This window comes from Siniperca chuatsi, linkage group LG8 (genome assembly GCF_020085105.1).
Source record: "Siniperca chuatsi isolate FFG_IHB_CAS linkage group LG8, ASM2008510v1, whole genome shotgun sequence".
NCBI classification, from domain to species: Eukaryota; Metazoa; Chordata; class Actinopteri; order Centrarchiformes; family Sinipercidae; genus Siniperca; species Siniperca chuatsi.
The window spans coordinates 10,417,440-10,442,620 of record NC_058049.1 but is presented as its reverse complement, the minus strand read 5'-3'; the positions used below and the strand labels follow the sequence as shown (position 1 = coordinate 10,442,620).

The 25,181-nt window shown below is 38.8% G+C and overlaps 1 protein-coding gene across 3 annotated transcripts in view; it reads left to right on the top strand.

Annotated features, from left to right (window-relative positions):
• The first annotated feature begins 5,420 nt into the window (after positions 1 to 5,420).
• The window catches only part of glra4a (glycine receptor, alpha 4a), a 47,717-nt gene continuing 27,956 nt past the window's right edge, over positions 5,421 to 25,181 (top strand). The window contains exons 1-3 of one of the 3 annotated variants that reach the window (XM_044205851.1): positions 5,421 to 6,051; positions 23,078 to 23,154; positions 23,351 to 23,397. In XM_044205851.1, coding sequence (XP_044061786.1) covers positions 23,137 to 23,154; positions 23,351 to 23,397 — 65 coding nt within the window. In that variant the 5' untranslated portion in view covers positions 5,421 to 6,051; positions 23,078 to 23,136. The remainder of the gene's footprint in view (positions 6,052 to 23,077; positions 23,155 to 23,350; positions 23,398 to 25,181) is intronic. The other 2 variants (XM_044205850.1, XM_044205854.1) reach the window with 2 other exon arrangements.

Here is a 25,181-nt window from a genome sequence, read left to right as displayed (position 1 = left end):
ATATATTTTATTTTTAGTCTATCTGCTGGAATCAGTTTTTGGGAGTCTAGAGAATGCAGCGCGTTGTGAGTTTTCTTTCTAATTATGTGTCAATCAAGTCATAAAGGCTGTCTGCCTCAATGGAAGCTCGAATCAAAGCCAGTGAAGTGAATTACACTGCAATAATTTGTTATTTTTCTAGTATGTAAAGGCTATTATTCACTTCCCAGCTTCATGGTAGTAATACATGGACATGGTGACACTGCTAAATATAGCTTTACATCAGAGTGCATACGCATTCCCATGTGAAGGATTAGACAGTAAAACTAAAGTAGGTTAGACCAAAGTTGAACCAGAAGGCAGCCCTGCAAAGCAATTAATTAAAGTAGACAATATGGGTAATATCAATGACAATGACCTTTGTTTTCACCTCAAAATAAGTGAGTCAGATAATTTGGTTAAATGGGGACTTGTTTAAAAGCTGTAGGATCACTAATGTGGTGACGTCACCCGCATACTTTGTAAAACTGGTATTATCATTGTATTCCTGTATCTCTAAAATAAATAACGTTATCACAACTGACAATACCACCTAAAGTATTCAAGTAAAATGCAGGCTGTAAAATGCTGAATTTTCCTTTAAAGTAATCATTGGACATTTTGGGAAATATGCTTATTTGCTTTCTTGCAAAAGAGTTAGATGAGAAGATCGATACCACATGTCTGTACGCTAAATATGGAGGAGACAGTTAGCTTAGCACAAAGACTGGAGCAGGGACAAACTGCTAGCCTGGATCTGTCCAAAGGTAAAAACACTCTTTTTTACACTTTGTTCATTCTGTACGAAAACCAAGATATAATCTGTTAATAAGTGAGCTTTAAAGATGCTGGCTAGCAGTTTCCCCTAGCTACCAGTTGTTATGCTAAACTAAGCCCACCATCTGCTTGCTCCAATTTCATATTTATCATATTTATCTCATCTAATGCTCAGCAAGAAAGCAAATCATGTGTTTCCAGTGAAGTGTATTTCCCAAAATGTCAAATTATTCCTTTAATATGCAGGTGTATCTTTTATATTATCTTATTATGGCAATATGGAACAGCTCTTCGTTCATCACACAATGAAACACTGGGTCACCACATCTACATTTTACTCAACATACATACAAATATGTCTGCATTGTAGTAGAAAGTGTTAAAGATCTAACTTTAGCTTAAATCAACATGAACATGTGGCTACATTCTCACAAATATAAACAAAAGTTTGAAATTGTCAGTGTCTCATGTTGTTTTTCAGGCTGACTTGTATCTTGTTCAAAAAGTAATCATAAAAATTGAAACACCCAAAATGAAACCAAATCTTAAACCTCACAATAATACAGGTGGAAGTTCCTTTTATACAGTTTTTGTCCTCTCATAAGTTCTTTGAGGGAGATTCTGAATGGAGGGCTGCGGTACTTGCAGTGAACTACGTGCTCGGGAATCATAAGAGTCTTTGACTACCACTAATATGAACAACATGTAGAGCCCATATTGTATTAAACTTACTTTGACATTGTAATCTTCCAATACTTTGGCTGACTGACTCTGTATTGCCTCGTCATTTCCTTTGTGGCGACCATGTCCTTTTGTCAAAGCCTATCAGCTTTCTTTTGGATTGGCTGTCTACTTTGGCTGGCTATATAAATTGAATGGATGCTTTATGCATGCAGACTGATGGTCATGTCTGTCTGGATTATTCCTTCACTTTATAAATCTGTGAAGACCTGTTATCTCTACACATGTGTGTCTACATGAGGCAAATTCACCCCATTGTGCTTCATACATCTAATCAAGTGATTTAAAATTAAATATTTAAAACATACTTCTTCTAAATAAAGTTTGTCTGAAGTCAAGTTTTTGGAGCTGAAAACACGATTGAGCAAACAGCAAAGGCCATGAGGATTAGGCTGAAATGGGTTGAGTCCCATATTTATGTATGAGGAAGCTAGATATGACCAAGCACGTTCTTCATTGAAAGGTGGGTAGTTCTTGAATAGGTTTATTCTCATACCTTTTAGAATACCTTATCAAAAAGCTTCTTTCATATACATTTTGTTAGTTGATCATTTACAACGGTTAACTAACACTGCCTCGTTTGACGTATATTCATAAAAGAAAATTCCACACAGAACTACAGTACTCATTTTAAGGTCTGAGTATTGACAAAATGAGACCGCAGAGCACCAAAGATTGTATCAGACCAAAAGTAAAGCCTAATACATGAAGCAAAATAAAAAGTAGAGCTACGAAGAAAAAAAAGAAAAGCAAACCAAACAAGAAAAACAGAATGATATAAACAGAAAAATAAAAAACAGTTCTTTGACTTTCCATTTGGATTATGAAAATCTACTCAGTGATCAAGAATCTTGCAAGTCATATGCACTGTATTTTTACTGTTTCTGCACTGTTTAAGTTTGTTGTTCATTGTGTTCATTATATTTTATTGTACTTCATTTAATATGCATTTCTAAAAGCACAAAGTGCTACATACTGTAACTTAAGTCATTATGAATAATAACAAAAATAAATTTAATTTGAAGCATCTTTCACATAATGCATACTTTACAAAAACTGCTAAATTAATGAAATGCTTGGCTAAAAGACATGTCTTGCACCTGGGGACTATTTTAAACTATCACTAGATAATGTTTGTGTGTGTAAATTTGTGTGAAAGATTGACTTTGCTCTCTGTTCTTATTTGAAAATAGTTTTGTTATTTAACTGTTTGTTTTGAGGAAATTAAATATCTTTAAATATGTTAGAAACTTGTGGCAAGTGTAGATACAGAGTACACTGAGGGAAGAGGACAGTTGTTAACACAGTCCTATCAAATCCAGACAGCCGAGATACAGCCAGAGAGAATGGCACCTTCAACTTGTTTCCATGTAAGTTTCTCTAAACATTTTGAGGATAATCACTTCTTCAGGCCATAAACAGCATGGACTGCTGCACAAAGCTTTTTGTATTCACCCAGACCAACAGCCATGCAGAATGTTATTTACTCTGCAGCTGAGGATAAGGAAGAGGTTAGGCCACAAACGGGCTACAGGTCAATCTCTTAGGGAAGGGCTGGAGATTGGGATTTTATGCCAGGTTGAGCAGCCATTTCTAGGGGACTAAGGGGGTGGAAACCCTCTGAGATACAACTTAGGCAGCTAAAAAACACTTTCACAGCAAATGTAAGAATACTGGACACGATGACAACACAATGGATAGCTGATAGTTGGAGACTTGCACAGAAATTTTTGAAATTTCCACTCCATAAGTTTCTTGTCTAATTCATGGTCTCAGTAGTTGTTGTTTTGTTTTTGTTTTTTGTTCTTTCTTCCTTTCTTTACAGACCACAAGTTAAGAAATAAGCCTATGGTGTCATGTCATCTCAAACACTATCTCCTTAGGTTACTGTGTTAAAGGTCAAGTTTGGTGTATGTCTCTGACTAAAACAGAAGCATGGCTCATGCTCACATTTGTTTGTATGGGTGAAAGGGGAAAAGGCTGCTGTGATCACTATAACTGGAATATGACCTTTCATTCGCAAGCCACCTATTAATCTATAAAGCTGAGATCAGGGCAGGGTGATAGGCTACGGAGTGACAGGCAAGATAAAACGGTTGGCATTTTCAGCATTTACTTCAGATATTACTAAGGTGGCTTATAAGCAGCTTATTTTATTTGTGCAGAATTGTTTGTTTTCATGTTGCAACATTAAAACACTTGTAAGTGTAAATAAATTGGAGTTACAGTAAGTAGTTCGATTTTGATACTTGAGCAGATGATTAAATACCAAATATATGTTTTTGACTGCTTTACTGTTAACGTTAAAGGGACAGTTCACCCCAAAATACAAAAAAATACAAATTTTTCCTCTTACCTGTAGTGCTAGTTATCCATCTCGATTGTTTGGGTGTGAGTTGCCAAGTTTTGGAGTTTTGTTTTTGGCCGTAGAGATGTCTGCATTTTTTTTAATATAATGGGACTATATGGCACAAGTTGTGCCCAAAGCGCCAAAAAAATACATTTGAAAAACTCAACAGCAATGTCTCTTAACTATTGGTAGAAAGAAAATAGTTCCTACATGAAACTGCTCACAACAAATCTATGTATTATCTTGAGTTACCGGGTCATGATTTCTGGAAAGAGACAATGAAAAGACCAACATCTGCAATAAATTGATCCTCCTAACAAGTCCTCCAACCCATATGACCACATAGGTTGTTTGTTCTTACCTTCTAATACAACCCACAGTAGCATTTCCTAAATTAGCGCCCCTACCGGCGGCAGTTGAGGATGAGCTGTAAGGTGAGGACGGGCTGCAAGCAAACCCTGGTTTCCTGGGTGAAAGTCCTTTGTTTGTATGTGCTATCTATCCACCCCACCACCTCCATAAGCAGACTCTCTAGCTCTTTATACTACGTTACCTGGTTTCCTGGTTTGCTCCCATCACAAAAAGAGTGACACCTATGCCTGTTTAGGAAACACTGGATCTGCTGGGTGGAATCCACTCTGGAAGACGAATTACTGCAACAGAAGCAATTTGAAGGTCAGACCCTATAAGTGATGTCTCGCATTGTGCCATTGCCCTGTGATTTCTAATATACAGAGACTGTAATGAATCCTGAAAGTGCAGATATACTGATCTATAACCTGACACATTGCACATCTGAAAGACACCTAGTAGGTATCTGATTAACACAGATTTATTCTGATGGGGAAGATAGAACGCATTCCTACAAGCAGAGTGATGATGGGCATACTGTATTTGAGACATCCCAATGCTTTGAAAAAACTAACCATAATATATTTAAGAATTTCATTAAAGCAAGTGAATTATTAGTGACAAATGACAAGTTAAAGCTAAATTTGTATTTATTCATAAAAGGACTAATAACCATTTGTAGTTACTGGTAAAATTAGCAGACTGTCCTCACCAGAAAAACATCCATATAGGTCGTCTGTGCAAGCAGCTTATTACATCCCATGTTTACATTTATTGTAGGATGTGACCTCTAGTGGTCATGGTAATTATGATGGGAGCAAACCAGGAAGTCAGGTGACTTTCACCCAGAGGACTTTCACCCAGAAGCTGGAAAACCAAAGCTAAAAGACTAGAGTTAAACTGCTTTCACATAACACCTAGTCATTTGATCGATGTTTTATTTGAAATATTGTATTATACTGTGTAAGTGCAGCTTTGAAGTCCATTGCATTCTTTCACAAACTATTTTAACATGCTCTGTCCTCTAGTGGCCTAAGAGATGCACAACGCTTATAAAAAGGGAAAAGACTTGAGAACCCCAAAATAGATACTGACTGGGTGTGTACTCAATCAACAAAAATCTAAAACTTTCCAGCACCATTTTCAGCTCATTACAAAAACTCTATTCTAGGCTGTATTACACACATACGTGCACTTTATCTTCCTGAAGACCTCCTCTTCCAAGTCTCCTCATAACTGAAAATACTGCAATTTAGCTCATCATCTCAGCCATCACTCCCTTAGTTCATCCTAATTAAGCCTAATTACACATGAGGCAGCCATCAAAACAAAAGCTACTGTTCCTTTAAATCTTCACCCCTTTTTAATTTTTTGGAGGGGGGGGATACATGAGCATAAAATAATAATAATTTTTTTAAAAAGCAGGCGAGACCACACTCTCACAAACACACACACTATCACGCAAACCGACACTCCCCTTCTAAACAAGCACCAGCAAAAGACTGACTTACTGACCAGTGCTGTCCAGCCGCCTGAAGCAGAGAGCCTGCTGTGTGGATGTGTGTAGCCCTCTGGACTTGGTGGGAGGGGGAGAAGTTTCCCCAAAAGACAAGCTTGGATCACTGAAAGAGACGATGCCTTCCTCCTCTAGCCCAGTCTCACAAGCTGCTCAGTGGATTTGCTGATTTCCGAAATTATTTTTTGCAAGTTATTCAACGGGACTGAGGAGAGATTTTGAGCCAGAGGATGCTCCCACAGGTCATTCGGATTTTGTATGTCTTGTCTTTCTGCTTTTTCCAAGGAGGCTTTATCAGGTGAGGCGCACTTACATTTATTATCATCTGTGTGTTTGTGCGAGTTATTTTCTCTCTCATCAACTGCCTGACATTAACTTTTTGACCATTAGAGTCGACGCTATACTTGCTTTTCACATCACATCTGTCATTTCATAGACTTTCCACTTTCCAGTTGTATGCAGCTCTCTAGATAATATCCATTGTTTCTTTGTTGTTGAGGTGAAGGAACGGTTTAAAGCTACCTTCAACTAAATATCCATGTATCAGGTGTTGCTGCCCTTTAATAACATGGAATTGAACGAGAAAAAAGCCTGTTACAAATCGGTAGGCTACATGCGATCGGAAGTGGGCATGATTTAACAAAAAAATTATCTAGCATTTTACGCGCAGAGCAAACTGGGATCTCTCGTCACCAACTCTGAAAATCCCAGTTTCGTGTCATGGTCGCAGTTTGTAAAGTGGCAGCAAATGCAAATTTAGTCATGTACAAACAGTTTAATCTATCTCTAGTCCATATCAAGTCTCAGTCTTAGTGCCCAGAGAAAACCTGTCCTGGTCTCAAACTACCTGTGGAATTCCCGCTTGTATTGCAGGACTGATTGGTTAAGGGTGACGTTACGATTCCAGTGTATGATATGATATTCATCGAGTGATTAACAATTTACCAACAACATGTCAACAAAGAGCTGATTGTGAAACATCCATGCGATGTCATGCATGCATACTAAGAATTTAGTGTTTGACACATGTACGGAAGTCGATAGATTACTGTAAGAAAAGGGGGCAAGCTTCAGTCAGTGTGTTCCGTCTCTCTCCTGTCTTTCCCTTCTTTAGTCTCTCAGTTTGTCCTACCACACACACCTCATGTCTCTCTTTCCTCCCTCATTCACTCACTCTACCGGCAACCATGCTCCCTTTTCTCTCTTCCTTTCTCCTTCCATATCTCCTTCCTCTCATCCTCCACCTCTTTATCCTTCTTGGTGGCAAAAAGTTTTATTTGCAGTGAACACTTTCCTTATTTCATGCCCTGCCAACCTCAGGTGTGAGCGGAAGGGAATTAAGTTCTGCATAATCCTGGAGCGGAACAGAGCCGTGACTCTGTGAACCCAGGGGCGAGGAGAGCAGCTCTTAGCCTGGAGAGCAGTCAAATGACAGCACCTCCTCTGAGAAATGATATGCTCGTCTACCAGCCTCTCTGCTTGCCATGTAGGGTGGGTGGGAGAGGTAAAATGAAGGGATTGAGGAGGGCAGGTGTAAAAGACAGAATCTGAAGAAGGTGTGGAGAGGTGGAGGGTGAAAATGGGAACTGAGCAAACTGGGATGGAGAGAAATGCAAACAAGAAATTGAAAGGGTGATTCATTTAGCTGGAAGCGGCAGGGAGATTAGTAAAGTGGAAGATGGGGCTGGGAGATGGAGAGAAATGGTTCAGATAGGAAAGAAGAGATGAGATGGAGAGAGAGGGGAGAGTGGGTGTGAGAGACAGGAAGTGTTGTAAGAGATTTGAAAAAGAGATTGTCATGTAAAATAGTGCAAGACTATCCACAAGCTGGATAGGTATGATTTCGAGCTGGATGGCGGTCGACAAGAGGAAATGAGAACCAGGAACGAAGGGAGTGATAAATAACAAAGTTCATATCATAGTCTGAGAGGGAGATGGCTGAGGGGTTAGGAGATCTGTGATCTGAGATGTGTGTGTGGATGTGTGTATGTGAAAAGAGAGACAGTGTTGTGTCTTGTAACACTTGAGGTCTGTTCAACTTGAATGGCAGCTTAAAAGGCAACCCAGAATCTGGTTTCCTGAACCTATTCCGCTACCCAGGGCAGTTGCATGTGGGTTCTCAGCAGGTTTCGTTAAAGGACCTTTCAAGGGAGAAATATGATACAAAATAATTTTAAGTTACAGCATTTGCACAGGCAAAGTGGTCATTTTACGACCAAAGTGATATTGTTGCATTGGCTTTCATTGTTGCAGTGTGCTCAGGCTTGTTGGCAAAGCCGAACTAGCTTTTTCTTCCCAGTTGCCTGCAGTTGCTTGAAATTTTGCTCCTGATTGGTTGCATTTTTCATGCAACAACATGGTTGTGGTGGTGGGACTCACTATTACACAATATAATATACACCTGTGCACTTAATTGGTGTGTTTGAATGGCGGGAAGGCATCATCCATGCACTGCAAGACTGTGCTAAAAGTAGGGCTGCAGCTATTGATTATTTTAGTCATTGAGTATTCAAACAATTATTGCATCGAGTAATAGAGTAATCGGATAACAAATACTTTTGCTTTATTAAAAGAGTAATAAAGAGCAATAGTTAATATACAAACGAGAAAAGAAGACAAGTCTCTTAAAATAAGCAACTAATTGAATCTACAGCTCAGGCATAACGTAAGCCTTTACTGTCTTCTTTGTGGCATTTGTAGGAGGCAAAAACAAGTGGACAGGAACTGTGACTATCATAATAACAAATAACATGAATGAAGCTCAGGCTTTCACAAATTGACTGCAGCATTTTATTTTCTGTGGTTATTTTCTTGAGCAAAACTTAGCTAACTTAGGGACATCATAACCAGCCATATTGATTTACTTTCTTAACTAGCCATTATATATAGCCATAATTAACATACATTCTTTACTAGCCTCATATACCTTGTGTCGGGTTGGATGTGTAGACTGGATGCTTCCTGCTGAGATACTGAAGCATTGACGTTGTGCTATTGTGGTAGGCTAGTTTGGTTTTAAAATAGACACACTATACAGAGTTTTTGTTTTGTTTCAGCTTGAAATGATCCCAAACTTTGGACACTTTGTTGTTTTCTCTGGCCTGTCTCTTCTCCTCGCCGCTTGCTATTCTCTCTCTTCCTCCATTTTGCAATCCGCACCATCAAATCACACACAGCGTGAGTGCGTTGTGTGTTTTGCTTAATAATCATCTGTGCAAAACACAGTGCGCTGTACATAGTTATATGGATTAAACAAAGCTGCGATGCAAAGAATTTGCATCAATGGTTTTTAGTAATCGAGTTAGTCAGGTGTCTCGAGGAATCGTTTCAGCCCTAGCTACAAGTCATACCTTATGTCCATGGCACTGCAAGCCCACTGTAAACCACAAACTCTAGCCATCCATTTACCACAGTGTCAGTTGGCTTGTGTAGCCACTAAACTGTTTGTTGCCAATAGAGATTTAGACCTCAGTAACACCTGCGCTTTTCTGCTCTGACAATTCAAAATGTTGGCTGTGAAAAGGCTTATTAGGCACAACACACACCTATGAACTATACATGGAGTTCACTCTATTATGAGATGTTTTATCTAGCTCAAAAACAATCACACACGCTGACTTCACCAGTATGTGAAGATCACAACATTGGACACACAAACTGTCCAAATGCATGATGTCCTCTGGTCATCTGATGTGTATCTGCTCATTGGCAAAGTGAGTAGTGAACTGCATTGACGTGTAGGGCAGAGAATTGCACCAAGGATCCCTGCTGCCCTTGCCTCGAGTCAGTGAGAGATGATGAGTCAGAACTGGAAATATCAGAGAATAAATCTTATCCAATCGAGCTGGGTCCTCATAAGACTGGTTATTGGGTGTCCTTTTGATAGTGTGTGTGTGTGTGTGTGTGTGTGTGTGTGTGTGTGTGTGTGTGTGTGTGTGAGAAAGAGAGGTAGATTTCAGGGAGACCTACCGTCTTTCCCTCTTAACTGTAATGAATTAATTCAAGTAAGTAATGGCTTTACTTTAAGTCATTGCATCTTCAGAAAGTGGGTCAGTAGCAGAATTATCAAAATAAACAAATTATATGATTGACATCTTTGGAGATGAACATTACCAAAAATGCTCTAATCCAGTTAGGGATATAACAAGGAAAGTTATTGTCGACTTTACTGTGAGAATCCTCACTTTTTTGCAGAGACATGTTTCTCATATTTGGTTTAATATATGTGGAATTGTTTTAATGTACTGTCACTGGGCTTACTCAAAAGTATGAGCACTGCACATGCATTTCAGGGATCAATTTTGTTGTTTGGTAGTTTCTTGTATCCCCATGGATGCCTAATTAAGATGATGTAGTTTATATGTCACTGAGATACTTCTAGTGTTACTGCAATTTTGCAGAAACACCAGAAAAATGTTATCTAAATGATAATAATATCTAAATGATAATCTTTAAATGTCAAATTTTAGAATCAAAGAACAAAGTCTTCTACCAATCTCCAAGAATCTGTGCTTCAGGCTGAGAGCTCATTATTTTCAGTTTCAGATCCCTGTTTACTGTAAACTGTGGTGAGCAGGAAGCTGAACAACTTTTAATGCACTTTCAATGCCCCAAATCAGCTGCCTATAGCTGTTATCCGGCATTATATCAGTGGCATCTTAGAACATAGCAGTCATTTTACTCCCAGTTTGAGCTTTTTCCCAGCTACTGCTCAGTTACCAAATGACGTCTCTTAGGACAACTGTCCTTGAACAAAGTTAACTTTTTTCCTGAACACCAACTTCTCATTTTAAGAACTGACGGGCAAATGGTTACAGGTTTAGTGGGATACATGCAGCGGCAGAACATTTTTCCAGTGGCTGTACTTGATACTCATGTGTGCAATCAGTGGATTCACTTGCAGGGGCGAAGTAAACCCACTCAAATTTTTCGTATTAAGTTCAAATTTTGTGAACTTTGACGCACAAAGTTAAGCCTTTGACCAATAGCAAACTGACTTCACGGTTCACCTTTAAAAAGGAATGCAGAACCGCTGCAGTGGCATGTCATCTAGAGATTTTTTCTGCATGATTACAAAAATAGTCAATGAAAATGATCTGTTGACAGTCATATGGACATCGTACCAGCAACATTACACCTTCACTGTAGTATATGTCACAGATATGAAAAAAATAGAAACACAGTTTTAATTCAACATCTTCTGTATCCGTTTCAGATTAAAAGCCCTGTAGCGTTTCTGTGGACAGAATCCCTTCATTTGTTAGGCTTTTTTAAAAATTGTATTTGCATTTATCAAAGGCAAACTCAATGTAGAAAGATAGGGCTGACAGAAGCAGCACCGCAGCTGCAACGCTGTCTGTGTGGACACCACACGTTTGCGAGCCGCAGCAGTTCAGCGACGTAGCTGTGGCATTCCTCACAGGAAACACTCTGGAAAAGTAGTAAACACAATTTAGCCAGTCCAAACCAAAGGCTCAGTTGTTGGGTAAGGACAAAATCTTTCTGTGATAGCTTTTAATTAAATTCTGATGGTGGTCCCAGCTGGTATAGAAGTATCTGGAGGCTAGTAAACAGTAGAGGGAAGAGGAAAGCAAAGATTGTGTGCCTTCAATTTAAATGTTTCACAACCCACAAGGAGTTGAAAATGTGACTTGTCCCTTACAAAAAATTGCACGTGAAAAAATGCCATTTCCAACTGTGAATTGTTTGAATTTGAGTTTTCACATGGGGTGAAACTAAAAACAAAATCCTCAAGCGGAGTAAACTTTTGCATACCAGTTTGAATTGCAATTACTGCATTTGAAGCAGCAAGTGTCACATGTACCTGTAGATAACTAAGAAGAAAAAAAGTGCTCACATAAAAAGAAAACGTGCAAAAAAGCAGATATGCTTTGAATTCACATGCAGGGTTTAATTTGTTTTTGTTTTTTGTTTTTAAACACAGTAGTGTGGAAAAAAGTATCAACTGAATGTTACTGAGATTTCACCTTGAGGACTGTCAGACACTTTTGGGGCTCTCTTATCCTTTCCAAAAACACAAGAAATCCCCACACACTTGGCTGAAACAGACTAGAGCAGCGAGTAGTGCAAAGGAAGTGAAAAAGGAAGCGTGAAAGAGGACAGATGGGATGTTTACGTGAGTTAATGACTAAAAAATGAAACCCAAGCTGGAGACAAGAGTCGAACAGACGGTTTGATCTCCACAGCCAGCACCACCATGAACAGTAGTGATAGTAGTACTTATCAATGAAATATGAAGACTAGGGATACAAAAATTCATCAAAAGATAAACAAAGTTTATATTTTTGCGCTCATACGCTTTAAATTCCTCAAAAAATTGAGGATATGTTGAAGATTTAATTGTAGTTCATCAAAAAAAAAAAAACCACTACAAAAACAAGTCATTATTTATTCTGCTTGTTTGAGGAATGTCTGGATTTGTTTTTTCTACAACTGGTTTCATTTTGCATTGTAATTGTCTCTGCAGCCAGAAAAAAAGTCCCTGAAACACTCACAAAATTAAACTAACCTTCCTCCTGATATATTTGTCATGAGCAACTTTTGATAAAAAAGGAGTTTGTGAGCACACATACTTAGCCACACAGTCTAATCTAAAATCCCTGACAAGAAAGTAGTGTCTGACACAGATCTGCCCATTGCTTCAGTCGGCATTAGATTTGTGTTTGGATGTATGGTGGAGATGACAGCTTACAGATGGTGTCTAGCAGTCAGTCAGCGCCTTCAGTGTTAGGCTGACACCTTAGACTGAGAGATGTGACTGATAGCTTTCTGCCCATTTCAGTCAAACCACATAAGACCTTTCTCTGTTTCTATGTGCCTGTACCTTAAGACATAGTAATTTTCACAGAAATCCTGATGCTGGAGGATATAAACATCAGTTTTGTGTCTTTGTCTGTGTCTTGAGTGTATATCCCCTGAAATATGCCAATCATGTTTTCTGTTATTAAGATGCACACCATGAGTTTAAAAGCTATAATCATTGACATCTCACAAAAATGTTGTTTCTCAATCCTGGAAGAGAAAGGTGTCTCTCCCAGCCAATTCCTTGCCCACACCAAACCATGTGTTTGTGACATGCCTCTGCTGCCAGCCAAAATCAAAACCCCCAAGCCACTGAATAATAAATGCATCATGAAGTGTAACTGATGAGCATCAGCTCAGGGTAAACTTTTAATCTCTGCAGAAATGTAGCCAGCTAATGCTAAGCTGGAAGAGCATTAAAATGCAACATTGTCCATTGGTCATGCAGGGAATCACCAAAACCTTTCAGGCATGCATTCACAGAGGTTCAAATTAAGTGTGTTTTTGTGCTTCCTGCATATCGCTCACTTCACACACATGCAGGGGAAAAAGGGAAAATAGTTATGCCAGAGGTAAAATAAAGCATTGAGTTAAATGTATCACCTCAAGGCCACAAACTGTTCTAGCCTGCCAACTGCAATGCAAGTAGATTTAATCCAACATAAACTGAAGAATGAGGGCGAGGGATGTAGGTCTTTGCTATGGCAAAAAAAAAAAATCAGAAAATTAAAGTCACTCTAATAAATATTTCTGCATTAATAATGGATTAAATTACTATGTATAATGTGAAAGGGGTCACTCATATTGACAGACCCACAGTGAATTATCACCTGACCCTGCAGTTCCCCTCAGCTTTGTGGAACTTTTTACCGTCTATCGTTTTCGTTTTATAGCCTGTAACTTTACTGTTTTGGTTCACTCTCACCAGCATCATTTTCAGGCGCAGGCACCTGTTTTCAGTTAAAAAGCTCTTATAAACCCACTGTAATGCAAAAATAGTGACTAGCTGGTGAGCATAGTGGAGCATTTAGCAGCTTATGAGATGCTATGTGTTTCCCTCAGGAGGTAGTCGTGACCAAAACAGAGTGAATATTGTACTATATTGACACAACTCTGAATGAATCCTAATGTTGCTCCGTGTCTGTTGGATGTGTAAATAAGTACTGTTTGCTAACACATTCGCCATATCACCTATACAAAAGGTTCAGTTTTAATTTCTGCTCCTCACATGGCTTTGTTAGATAATCAAACACAACAAATAATGTTGGATCAGTATACATAGGTGTTGGCTTTGACAAGCTTTCAGCTAAATGTACGTGGACACATATTTGCATGCCTATGAGGAAAGTCCCATACTACAGCTTTTATGTTTGTACTGCAAGCTTGTCAGTTATCAATACAATGGCCAAACTCAGTCTGCCAGTGTGTAAGCATACCTTTCAGCACTTGCTGTAGTCACCAGTGTAGTCAAAAATGTATTTAATTGCTCTGGCTACAAGAGGAAGACCAGGCAGTTAGCTGAAGTGGGGGCACTGTAGATGTGCAGGGTTCAGGTGGCTTCACTGGGGTTATTAAACCACAGCTGTGCCTACAAACACATGTACTTCTTTGTTTCAACATATTTCACTCTGTGCACAGATAAAACCAACTCAGCATACTATGTGAGTCGCATAAATATCCAGGTAACAAAATATGTGACACAGTGGTAATGCAATTAAGTGGACGTCTCCACTCCTCTTCTCTAGCCCTGGCAGATTAAAATGGCCACTTATTGACTAGAGCAGCACTTTGGCTCTGAGGTCCACTGCTGTAGGTTATTATGTTCTCTGCAATTAAGAACATTAAGTGGGGGAAAACTATGAAACCCTCCATCAGGCCTGTAATTTATCAGCCATATACTGCAGGCTAAAGCTAAGCTAAGTTGTAGAGCACACTGGATTTGTTAATCATTAACTCAAAGTTAAGTTCACCTCAACCAAACCCATTGGTGATAATTTTGGTCATTTTGTAAGAAATCTAAATTTGTCCTAAATTTCCTGCTACAGTATAGTGACTGAATCAGTGAATGATAAAATCATTAGGCATGTACAGTGTATGATAGGATTCAGGTTGAGACATTGCAATTTTGACTCAGGATTAGACAAGTAAAAGTAATAAAATAGAGAAGGGAGATATCTGATAAACAAATATGGACTTTTGAAAATAATCAGTTTTGATTCATTTAGAACCCATCTTTAACTCTTTAACACCCACACTCTTTTGGGGGGTAGTCTGCCTAAATTAAAACACTATTAAAATACTATTTTTTAATGCTAGACCCTTGTGATGAATTTGGACATGTTTATTTCATTTTTGGACTGCTTTGAAGGTACATGTAGAGAGACATCATGATTTTAGTGTTTCACTGGTATACTCAGCTGTGAATTTTACAGTCTAATCTTTAAATTCATATATTGCATGTTCATATTCATGTGACTTTTTATAGTACCAGCAGTTCGTAAAAGGTCTACATAGAGCTAGCAGCCCAACTTTAACAAACTGCCTTGTCCAAGGGAGCTGGGAGGGAAATAAGATAGCTCATGTACACACGGTGATCCTCTTAAAGATGGCACATAGTAACACCCAGGTTACTCATATGGAAAGTGAGGCCTAGCTACAGTGAAAATAAAAGTCAAAACAACAAACAAATTGTTCCTCGTCCTCCATTTTACTTCAGCCGAGGTCACACATGACCAGTGAAGCAAAATTTATCGGGTGGTAAAGGGGGTGGAGAGGGTTGTTGAGGGGGATTACAGCTGTGTTCGTAAAATAACACAATGGCAGTAAGGAAGAACCAAATGACATGCCAAGACAACAGATGCATTGATGTCCATGGGTTGCTTTGTGTATGAGGCAGAGTAACTATACAATTAGATGTTCTCCTTATTGACATTTAACTGTCCCCACTGTAACAGCAATAGATCCAGTAGGGTCTCCAATTATCAGTTTCCATAAAAATAGCTCTGTATTTATGGTTGGACACAGTGTAGGTGTCCATTACCTGACACTTTGTGATATAAGTGGGCTGTTTACCATAAGTGGCCAGCAGGTGTCTTTTATACACAAAACTGCAAAACTGCTTCAAGGGTAAAACACCACAGATCATGTTCTTCCATAAATCCCTTAAGCTCTGACCTCTGGATCACTGACAGACTGTTATCCCCACATTAGTGAGAGGACTAGTTGTCCTTGACAGGTGAAGTGCAGTATTAATGATATCAGTGTGCTCGTATAAAAAAAAAATCCTAACAGGAGCCAAAACACGTTTTCCTATAGAGGAGAACACAACAATTTGAGCTTTGAAATGTGCTGTTGTTAAGCCCAAGGATACTGAGATGATTTTGAAAGGATGTAGCTTTGACTATAACTTTACCAAGGATGTTTTCTCATAATAATTGCTGTCTGTACAGGTAGGACCTGCTGTAAAATAAACCTTATTTAGGTGTAAAAGTCTAGACATTCTAGCTCCTCACAGTCTTATTATTTCATTATCTATCATTGAAATAGAAAACAATTCAGTCCATGTGGATTCCTAGACCTGAGAAAGAGATAAGTAATCCTCATTTTGGACAAAGACCATTTAATATGCATCACGTTAAACATAGAACTGTTAAACCAATTTAGTAAACCTAGTGAGCTTATTCACTTACAGAGCACAAATTGCTGACAGGAAGTTTGTGGGTTATTTGAGACCAGCAGGATAATGTCATTGTAAAAAAGATTTTAAGTTCTTGCTGCTATGCTTTTCTATTACAAATGCAGTTAATAGCCAGTTATGAATGGTTCAAGACATGATCATATGTCTGGGGCAAAAGCATACACCTTTGTTTTGCACCTCTTCTAATTAAGTGGATGGAAAAAGGATACTAAACATATTACCAGTATGGCAGGCTTTGTTTCACACTGAAAACGGTCTGAGCCATATTTATCACAAAGTATGCATGTCTATTAGATCCTATCCTGAGCCTTTAATTAACGCTTCCCCCTTTTCTTGATTCAATCAAAGGCCTACCAGGCATTTGTCTTCCCCTGAAAGTACAGTTAGTTGTTGAAATCATGTTAGTGGGGCCAGGCTTATAATAATCCTATTGGCTATCATTTTATTAATTAACAGTAACATTTAATGTTTAATAGTAATATTTATATTTTAGGCCCAAATCAGACTCACAGAAACTCTTAGGATGCATGTGAAAATATAGCCAAACCCAACCTGACATTCAACTCAATCCCATCAGGTCCTGTCAGGCTCTGGTCCAGCTGCAGATCTCTAGGGAGTAATAGTAAAGGCTTGTATAATTAATTAATAATTAATTCTGCGTGTTACATAGAGTACATGTGTCAATTTTGACTTTTTCTACAAAAAGTTAGTCTTCACTCAAACTTCTGACATGTTCCACTTTACTTTGGAGTTGCTTATCAAATACAGTAGTTAGTGAAGTTCAGTTGATTTTGGACATATTGTTACTGCCACATACAGGTTATATGAAACAAACAGAAATGCTGTTTACCAACAACAGAGGCTTCAGTGGTCACAAGCAACTCTTGTATTGAGCTGTCAGAAAAATTCAATTAAAGCTCTTGTTTGGTCAGTTGAAATGGTCATTTCAAGGTAATCCAGTTGTAGATATTGCGGTCAAGAAGAACGTCTTCTGATATTTTATTATGGCTCTTTGGAGGACACGACTTGGATATCTGTCTTGATCTTCAAAAGATGTTTTTATCATGTTTTTGTAGCTGGTGACGCACACTATTAGTCATGCATGGCCATACTTTGTTCATGGTTATCTCAGGCCACACACTAGGCTCAGACCATCCATAACAGGGCTGGAGACACATCTCTTTATCATGTTGAACAGACACTGCGAGTCCTGAATGTATTCTTTCTCTCACTTTGGTGCTTGACCACTGAGACTCCCTCCATTTGTCTGTATGTCCCCATGAGAGGCCCACATTGTTTCCTGAAATAGTGTGTCAAGTCCTGTGGTTCTCTTTGGATGAGAAATGTTTACTTTTCAATAAATGGGTGGTACGCTCGATAAATGTGTCATGAACTCTGTTGATAACACTGGGTTGTGCTATTGTCATTAATTCCACCAGTAATTCCTGAAACACTTAGGATATGTAATTTGATCTTTGTTATGTGTCTGCAGTGTAGGGCAAATTACACCAACAAAAAAAAATATTCCAGTGAAACCTGGAAGGATGTGCTTCACTTTTATACAATGGATTATGGGGGTTTTATTGTAGCAATATTATTTGACATTCTTACAGCACAGTCTTCTTTTATAAATACCAGTTTATGTGTGGGAAATGGCATATGCATACCATCGTTTATAACGGCTGTTTTTTCAACGTCAAGAATGAACTTTGAAACTCTACATTTTAACATCTTAAAGAGTATCGACATTACCCAATGAATTCAGCTGTGATTTCCAATGTTTTCAGATGAATTACAGCTGTGGATTAGGCCTTCCCTTTCTCTAATTTACTCTGTCAGCATCTTTTTGGGCTTGTCATCATAACATGACATTTTCAGTCACCATTTTTCCACCATTGCGGTAAAAATGTGAGGAAACACTTTCTACTCATTAGGAATTTATTCCCCCCAGATAGCAAATAACTTCTGTTGGTTAAAGTAAGCTTTTCTTTTGGTTAAAGTGAGACACTTTTTTAAGCTGACCAATTTGTAATAACTACATGATCTAGGATACAAACAACCCATAATATATCACGCTCTTTAAAAAAACTGGCTCTTCCACAAAAGCTGGAACTTGCTCCTTTCAGACAGAACATCTGCTGTAAATGTCTAGTCCTCAAATTCTCTACTTTTTCAAACATTAAATATCACTGTATATTTGGCCCAATACAGTGGTAGTGGAAGGAACCACTTGGGAAGAGGTTTTGAACAAAATCGCTTCATTCCAAAACACTTGGGACACTGAGAAAACGTGTTAACTGGTGTGTACTATTCAATATTTAAATAACTTCACTTGCATTCTTTTGGTGCTCAGGAGGGGGAACACTGCACTGATTTTAAAAATCCACCTGTTAACATAAAATAGATGTTGGTATGAGTTAGCTAGTTAGAAAGATTTACATTTACATAAAACATTTGATGATTTGGCCAAGGATTTTTTGCTCTTGTTAGAGCTGACAGCTTTATTTTTCTGAGGCAGGATAATTACAAAAACCAGCATGGGGTTTTCATGGTAGGAAACAGAAAACAGTGCATAAAAATGTTAATGATTTTCTCAGTGATGACTTGAAGTGGGTAAATACATATATCTTGCTCATCAACAATAAAGGAATTATTATATTTGGAAATATTACAAAAGCAGCAGAATATAACAGTTGCAAAAGTAATTATCTTGAATAAGGATAACGTAAGCATTACATGAATAATATGGCTTACCTGACATTTGCCTCCAAAACTGTAACAATACAGTCCACATCTGTTAGTGGCCAGAAATGTACCAGAATAATTACACAAAACCCAAAATGTTCTCAAGCAATCCAGTCAAAGTTCTCAACAAAGATTACCAACCAACCAAACTTCTACCGTTAGAAGAAATTCTACATTAGCAGCATGAGTGAAATGAGAAACTAGCATTTCACAAAACATTGTTAGGCTGCCTCCTTTATGGGTATGATTCAGAAAATCCCTGGTAGACCCAGCTCTATGGAGGCTTTGTCATGACGCTGTTGGTTCCAGCCAACAGCTTGATCAAGCGAAACAGGCCAGCGGCTATGCCTACAACTTCCTTTGTCCTCACTGTCTTATCCAAAATATGGGTCATGTAGAGTGCAGTGGCTGTCTTTGTGTATGTGTGTGTGTGTGTGTGTGTGTGTGTGTGTGTGTGTGTGTGTGTGTGTGTGTGTTTGTGGGAATCATTTTCTAAATGAGTATCTGCTTTACCTCTTCAGGGATGAAACCTCACTTCACAGATTGACAGCAAAACCCCAGTAGCTTTTATTCTTTGGTTAAAGGCACAGGTGGACCATAACTGGGGCCAAGCACACTGATTCACCCACAGGCCCTTGGGTTTCTCATGTCTCTCTTTTAATGCAGTAACTGGTGGTACGGTCCCTGGGGCAAAATGACAAAGCCACCAAACCTTACTTCTTCCATAAGCAGCAACCATAAGCAGTTAATAACCATGAGGGAGTAGCCAGAGGAAAGTCATAAATGTGGAAGACTTACCAAGGGTTAATATCATATATAGAAGGGAAAACACCATTGCATAAGCCGCTTAAAGCAGATTGCAAATGGCTAATAGAAGAAAAAGATTATGGTAGCGACAAATTAACTGCAGGTAACAGGAAAACAAGCATATGCTATCAGAGGATGTGATTTACACTGTGACTGATGGGAGCTGACACCTCTATCCATACAGGTGCATGTAGCAAATGGAAGACATTAATCATCATAGTCAAGCAGTCCACAGTTTCTAATTACATGTTCACTGTACACAGACTGTACTACCTCTGTAAGAATCCAGCTGGAGAGATTTCCCAGTGGCCTTTAAAACTAGATGGGAAGAAGGATGGGAGGGGTGTGGGATGCAGAGCCCAACATGTGGAGGCTCACACAGCTGCTGAAACCCTCTTTTTACACACACACACACACACACACACACACACACACACACACACACACACACACACACACACACCGTAGTGCTTCGTTATGTCATGCAATTACCATCCCATTACCATCCCAGTTTGGTTGCGAAAAATCCAATCTTACTTCATTACCTTGACTACAGTACATGGAGAAGATGAGAGAGACAAACATCCTGCTTTGATCATGGTGTTTATACCCCCTGCATGTGAACACGACTGTTCAGCTTACAGCACGGCTCATAACGACAGCATAAATTGGTATGAAGGCATGCATCAGCTATGATAGGGTAAATAAACTACTAGAAGTGTTGAATGTGCAGCTGACACAAAGAAAGAGATATATATACAGTATACATACACTTTGTTCTATTTGCATGAATCTAGATGTGCTGTATCTTGTATTTATCTTAGCACATTATAGTGCCCAGAAACATGACAAAAAAACCTAAAGCTTATGTGGTGAGAAGCTGACTACTGTACGAGGATAAAGCCACAGTCCATCTCATGCCCCTAAGCAGACACATCAAAGCAATCTTTTGCAGTCAGTATAGTCTCTTCTCTATCAGAAATCCTGCTAGCCCTGTTTCAGAGAGACTGACAGGAGGCAATCCGTGCTGATATCAGATCTTAGATGTGGAAGAGGTGGCCTGAATACAGAGAGGCTTGGAGAGATATCTGGAGGATGGGTAGGACTGAGGGAGCTCTGCGCTAGATTCATCTCCCTTGGGGAGAAAGGTCAGTTCCTCAGGTTTATCACAGAGCTTGCCATTTAAACTGCCACTGTTGGAAACCTTGTTTGTTTGATTTTGCTTTGGGGAGAGCTAACAGGAGGTAAATGCTGAACACTTCACATGCAGTTAAATACATATTTTTCCTTCAAAGTTCAGTGCTAATGGGCAGTTGGAAAGGAGCCTTGGTTGAGTCACCATTGATTCAAATGTCACCGATGACTTTAGGTTTTAGCTAAGAATATACATTTGATACCATGTGCAGTGCAATTATAGTACACAACAGGGACAAAAGGACTAAACGAGAGGGGCTCCCCTCTAAGACAAGTATGTGGTTAGCCAACCAAGTGTTCAACCAATTGGCTATTATAACGGCACGTTCACACATACCCATTTAAAGTGACAGGTCTATTTTTCCAATTGCCACTACACCTGTGCTATGGGTCTCCAATGCATATTTTTTTTATCATATTCAAATCCTAGTAGCTTGTTAAAGTTATATCGTAGAGATATAGTAATAATCTGCTTTTCCTTCATTTCTTTAATTATCGTAGTTGAGTGAAGAAAACAAATTAAGTGATTCTGTTTCACGGGGATGTCAAAATGAGCACAGTTGTTTGTCGTAAGGTTGTTGTCCCAGGCATCAGAGGTCATTTGCATAAAACTGAACGTTTCTCAACTTCCCTATGTCACTCTGCTGGGAGTTTCTTTTGAGTGTTTGAGTCGTGGTGGGTGGCACCAGCATGTTTTTCAAGGTTAAATTCACCATGAATGGCATCCCATTCCATCTCCAGTCTCTGTATGTGTGGCGAATGGGGCATGAGGATGAGCACTGAAGTACATTAGTCCACTAAGGGCTCCATTTACATGGTTTCCAAGGATTATGGTGCAATGAAACAGGCACAAAAGCACACAACCACCTAGCAGTGGCAGTGACAATACCAGATCAAAATATAGGTTGAAGGCTGAGATTACACTACTACAATCGTGGTATCACCATTGTTTGACAGTTCCCATACAATGTAATCTAAAGTAAGCATACATTTTAATCGCAGAGCTCTCATGGATCTTTGATCTTGAACATTTGACATGCATGTGTGAATTGAAATTAAGTTCCTCAAATTCCCAAATTTTAAGCGTAAGAATATTTTCTGAGATGAGCTATTATTTATATATATATATAGCTAAATATTTGCTAGATAGTGTTTGTGTGCTGAACAATTCATTCTGTCATGACATTTAACAGCACATGTAACAATTAGGAGCTGGAGAGTGTAGTGTAGGACCTTTTTCTTCAGTTTTCAATGTTCAGAAATCCATCAGAGAGAAGAATTATATCACAAAGATATTGTATTTCACACAAATATGAATTTTAAGTCACTAGACTAGAATGTATTAGAGTGCTGAAGATTAGTTAAGGCAGCATGGGAAAAGCCCAGGGTGGTAGTTGGAGTTCAGTGTAGTAGAAACAGGCCATCATGAACATAAATCTGTCATCAAGCTGCAGCTCATTGTGCCCTTCTCATTACTGTGGCACAAGCCTAGAACATAATTTCTGCTGGGTACTCCAGAGATGTCAAGCCTCACTCCCACAAGATTAAAGATTGCATTGCAAATTAGTTCCCATGAGCGATGGCACGATTTACTCTAGGTTAGCATGGATTAGTCTAAATCATAAAACCCTGGGGTTTGCATTGAGACAGCTAAATATACTTTAACAAGTAGATTCTACCATTAGCATTGGCTCATGGCTGAGCTAATTATATTTACTACAAACAAAAGATCAAAGATAACACTGAAGAGAAATAGTTCAAAGATAGGGATGGAATTGAAAGCAAGCCCAGTAAACACCACAATATCTATGGGAATAAGTCCTCTGCCACTGTTTAAAGTATGCTTAATCCACCAACTATCTTTGTTCTTCTGTTCTTTCAGCTGTATAACCCTTCTATCCAAACATATACTGAGATGTATATAAATAATGATAAGGTTGCTGAAGCAATGTAATATACACTATAGGCTCATCTAATTTATTTTGTGCCACATCGTCTCCTTTCTCCTTCGTCCTCCTGCCTGTGACCCGGAAATCGATCTCCGCATGCCATCTTGAAGGATGTCTCAGTTCCTAAAATGCATCTCGAGGAGAGAGGAGCGAGGAGAGAGGAGGAGCTATGAGCGAGGATGCACAGGTGTATCCTTTGCGGAAGTCTTTTGGGCACCTCTGACATATAAAAGAGACGTGACAATGGACAGATGATGCAGCTGTGCCACCTGTCATATTTAATTGATGGCTCTGAAGCAGGGATGTCTCATTTTGTTAAATGCCTGTTGCCTTGACTCCTCTTTCCTCGTGTTTCTTCCTTGCCCCCTCCACTCGCATCTCAGGCGAGGAAAGGAATCAAGGATGTACAAACTGAGAAATGGGGACAGGGGTATGCTATATTTTGTATGTATACACACAACAGACACTACAAGTCTGGTGATATTCCACATTTCTTATAGTCAACAAAGCCCATGAATAAGACCAAAAGCAACAATGAATTGATCCTACTAATGAGTATTGCATGTGTAGCCAAAGCCTGAAATAGTAATTGTCTGTACCATAGACCTCCATTGTTGTTCAGAAACACATTAATAAGCCACACAGTTGCAGGCTGACATGTTCCTTCATTAGGATGCACATGGGTAATTTATTTCAAGTACATAAATACGTGCAAGTGCACTGAATCTGCAGCAGGAAATAGTCCCTAACAAATGTGCTATTATTGACTAACATTGGCAAAAAAACTGTTGTTGTTTTTTAGCCTTTTAAAAAAATGAAAGTATATATTTGTGACACATTTTTAAACATTTACATAAGTTAGAAAGTATTAAGACACAGACCAACACATGGTTGGTTTCTATCTATCTATCATTAATAAGTCTTTTGCTCATCAACCTCCTCCTGTATAATGACAGATATTGCTAGACAGATAAAGGTCATATGAAAAATTAACTGTCTGAAAAATTCAGGAGTAATTTCAAATCCATCCATCTTATATTTTATCTACTGTAGATAGAATATGCATGGATGCCCTGTAGGTTTCTCCAATGACATCATAAAGCCAACGGAAGAATTTCTAGTAATCTGCCATGCAATGACCTCTGTATTCAGTACAATTTTTCATTTCACCTCAGCCCTACTAAACTCTAGCTTTTTGTTGACATACAAAATGTGTGGTGTAGTATGTCAGTATGTATTTTGTCACCAAGTTTTACATTCTGACTGCGTCCATTTGGGCCTCTATGGGTTGTTTTAGTATGTTTTTCCATTCATGTCTCCACTTTTCATCGGACATCCAGATGTGGTTTACTAGTCAGCGTCAGCCAGGCTCAGTGAGAAGGTGTCTACTGCAGGAAGCTCTGTCTATATCTATGTTTCCATACCTAGAGGTGTCACTGTGCAGGAGTGGCAGTGGTCATGTCATTGAAGATAAATGTGCAAGGGTAAATTGCAGTGTGCTCCAAATCCCATTCCCAAAGAGCCTATTTGTCAAAGGGGGACAGAAGTAGCCATTGGCCATCATATACAGTAGTGTGAAGATAAGGGCTACACAGGTCATTAAAGACAAAAACAAAATGTCATGTCATTGTATTACCATAAAGCATGCTGTGGTTGGATGTATTTTGATCAAAGGCTTGTCACTGGCATGAGTCAATTCATATGGTTTGGTGGGCCTGATAGAAAGTTGTGTTGATTGTCTAAAAGCCCTTCATTCAACTTCCAATGAGAGCCCTTCTATGAGAGCAATACCTAAGGCTCAATTGGATGTCAAGTGCAATTTGACAAGTAGGAAATTAGTGATGTGTTTCAACAGGCGGAGAGAGCAGTTTTATTCTCTTTGCCATTATGCTAATGGCACTAAAAAGTTAGTATGTTCATGCATGGATGTCTAATGGCCCTGATATCCCCCAGTGCTTCCTTGTAGGAAACCAGGGAACAGCCATATTGTGGTATGATGTGTTTTTCTGATCACCAGCTTCTTAAAGAAAAAGCAATTAACAGAATATGTTTGCACTCCATGAGCAGAATCCCATCCCATCTAATTAGAGATCATTTTGATCGGTTGCTTCTAAATCTGAGGCTCAACGAGGTTAAAGCCATACAGACTAAAACAATAACTTACAGACAAAAATGCTTCTTGTTGTTTCTAAGTGAAAAGCACTCAACCAGTTT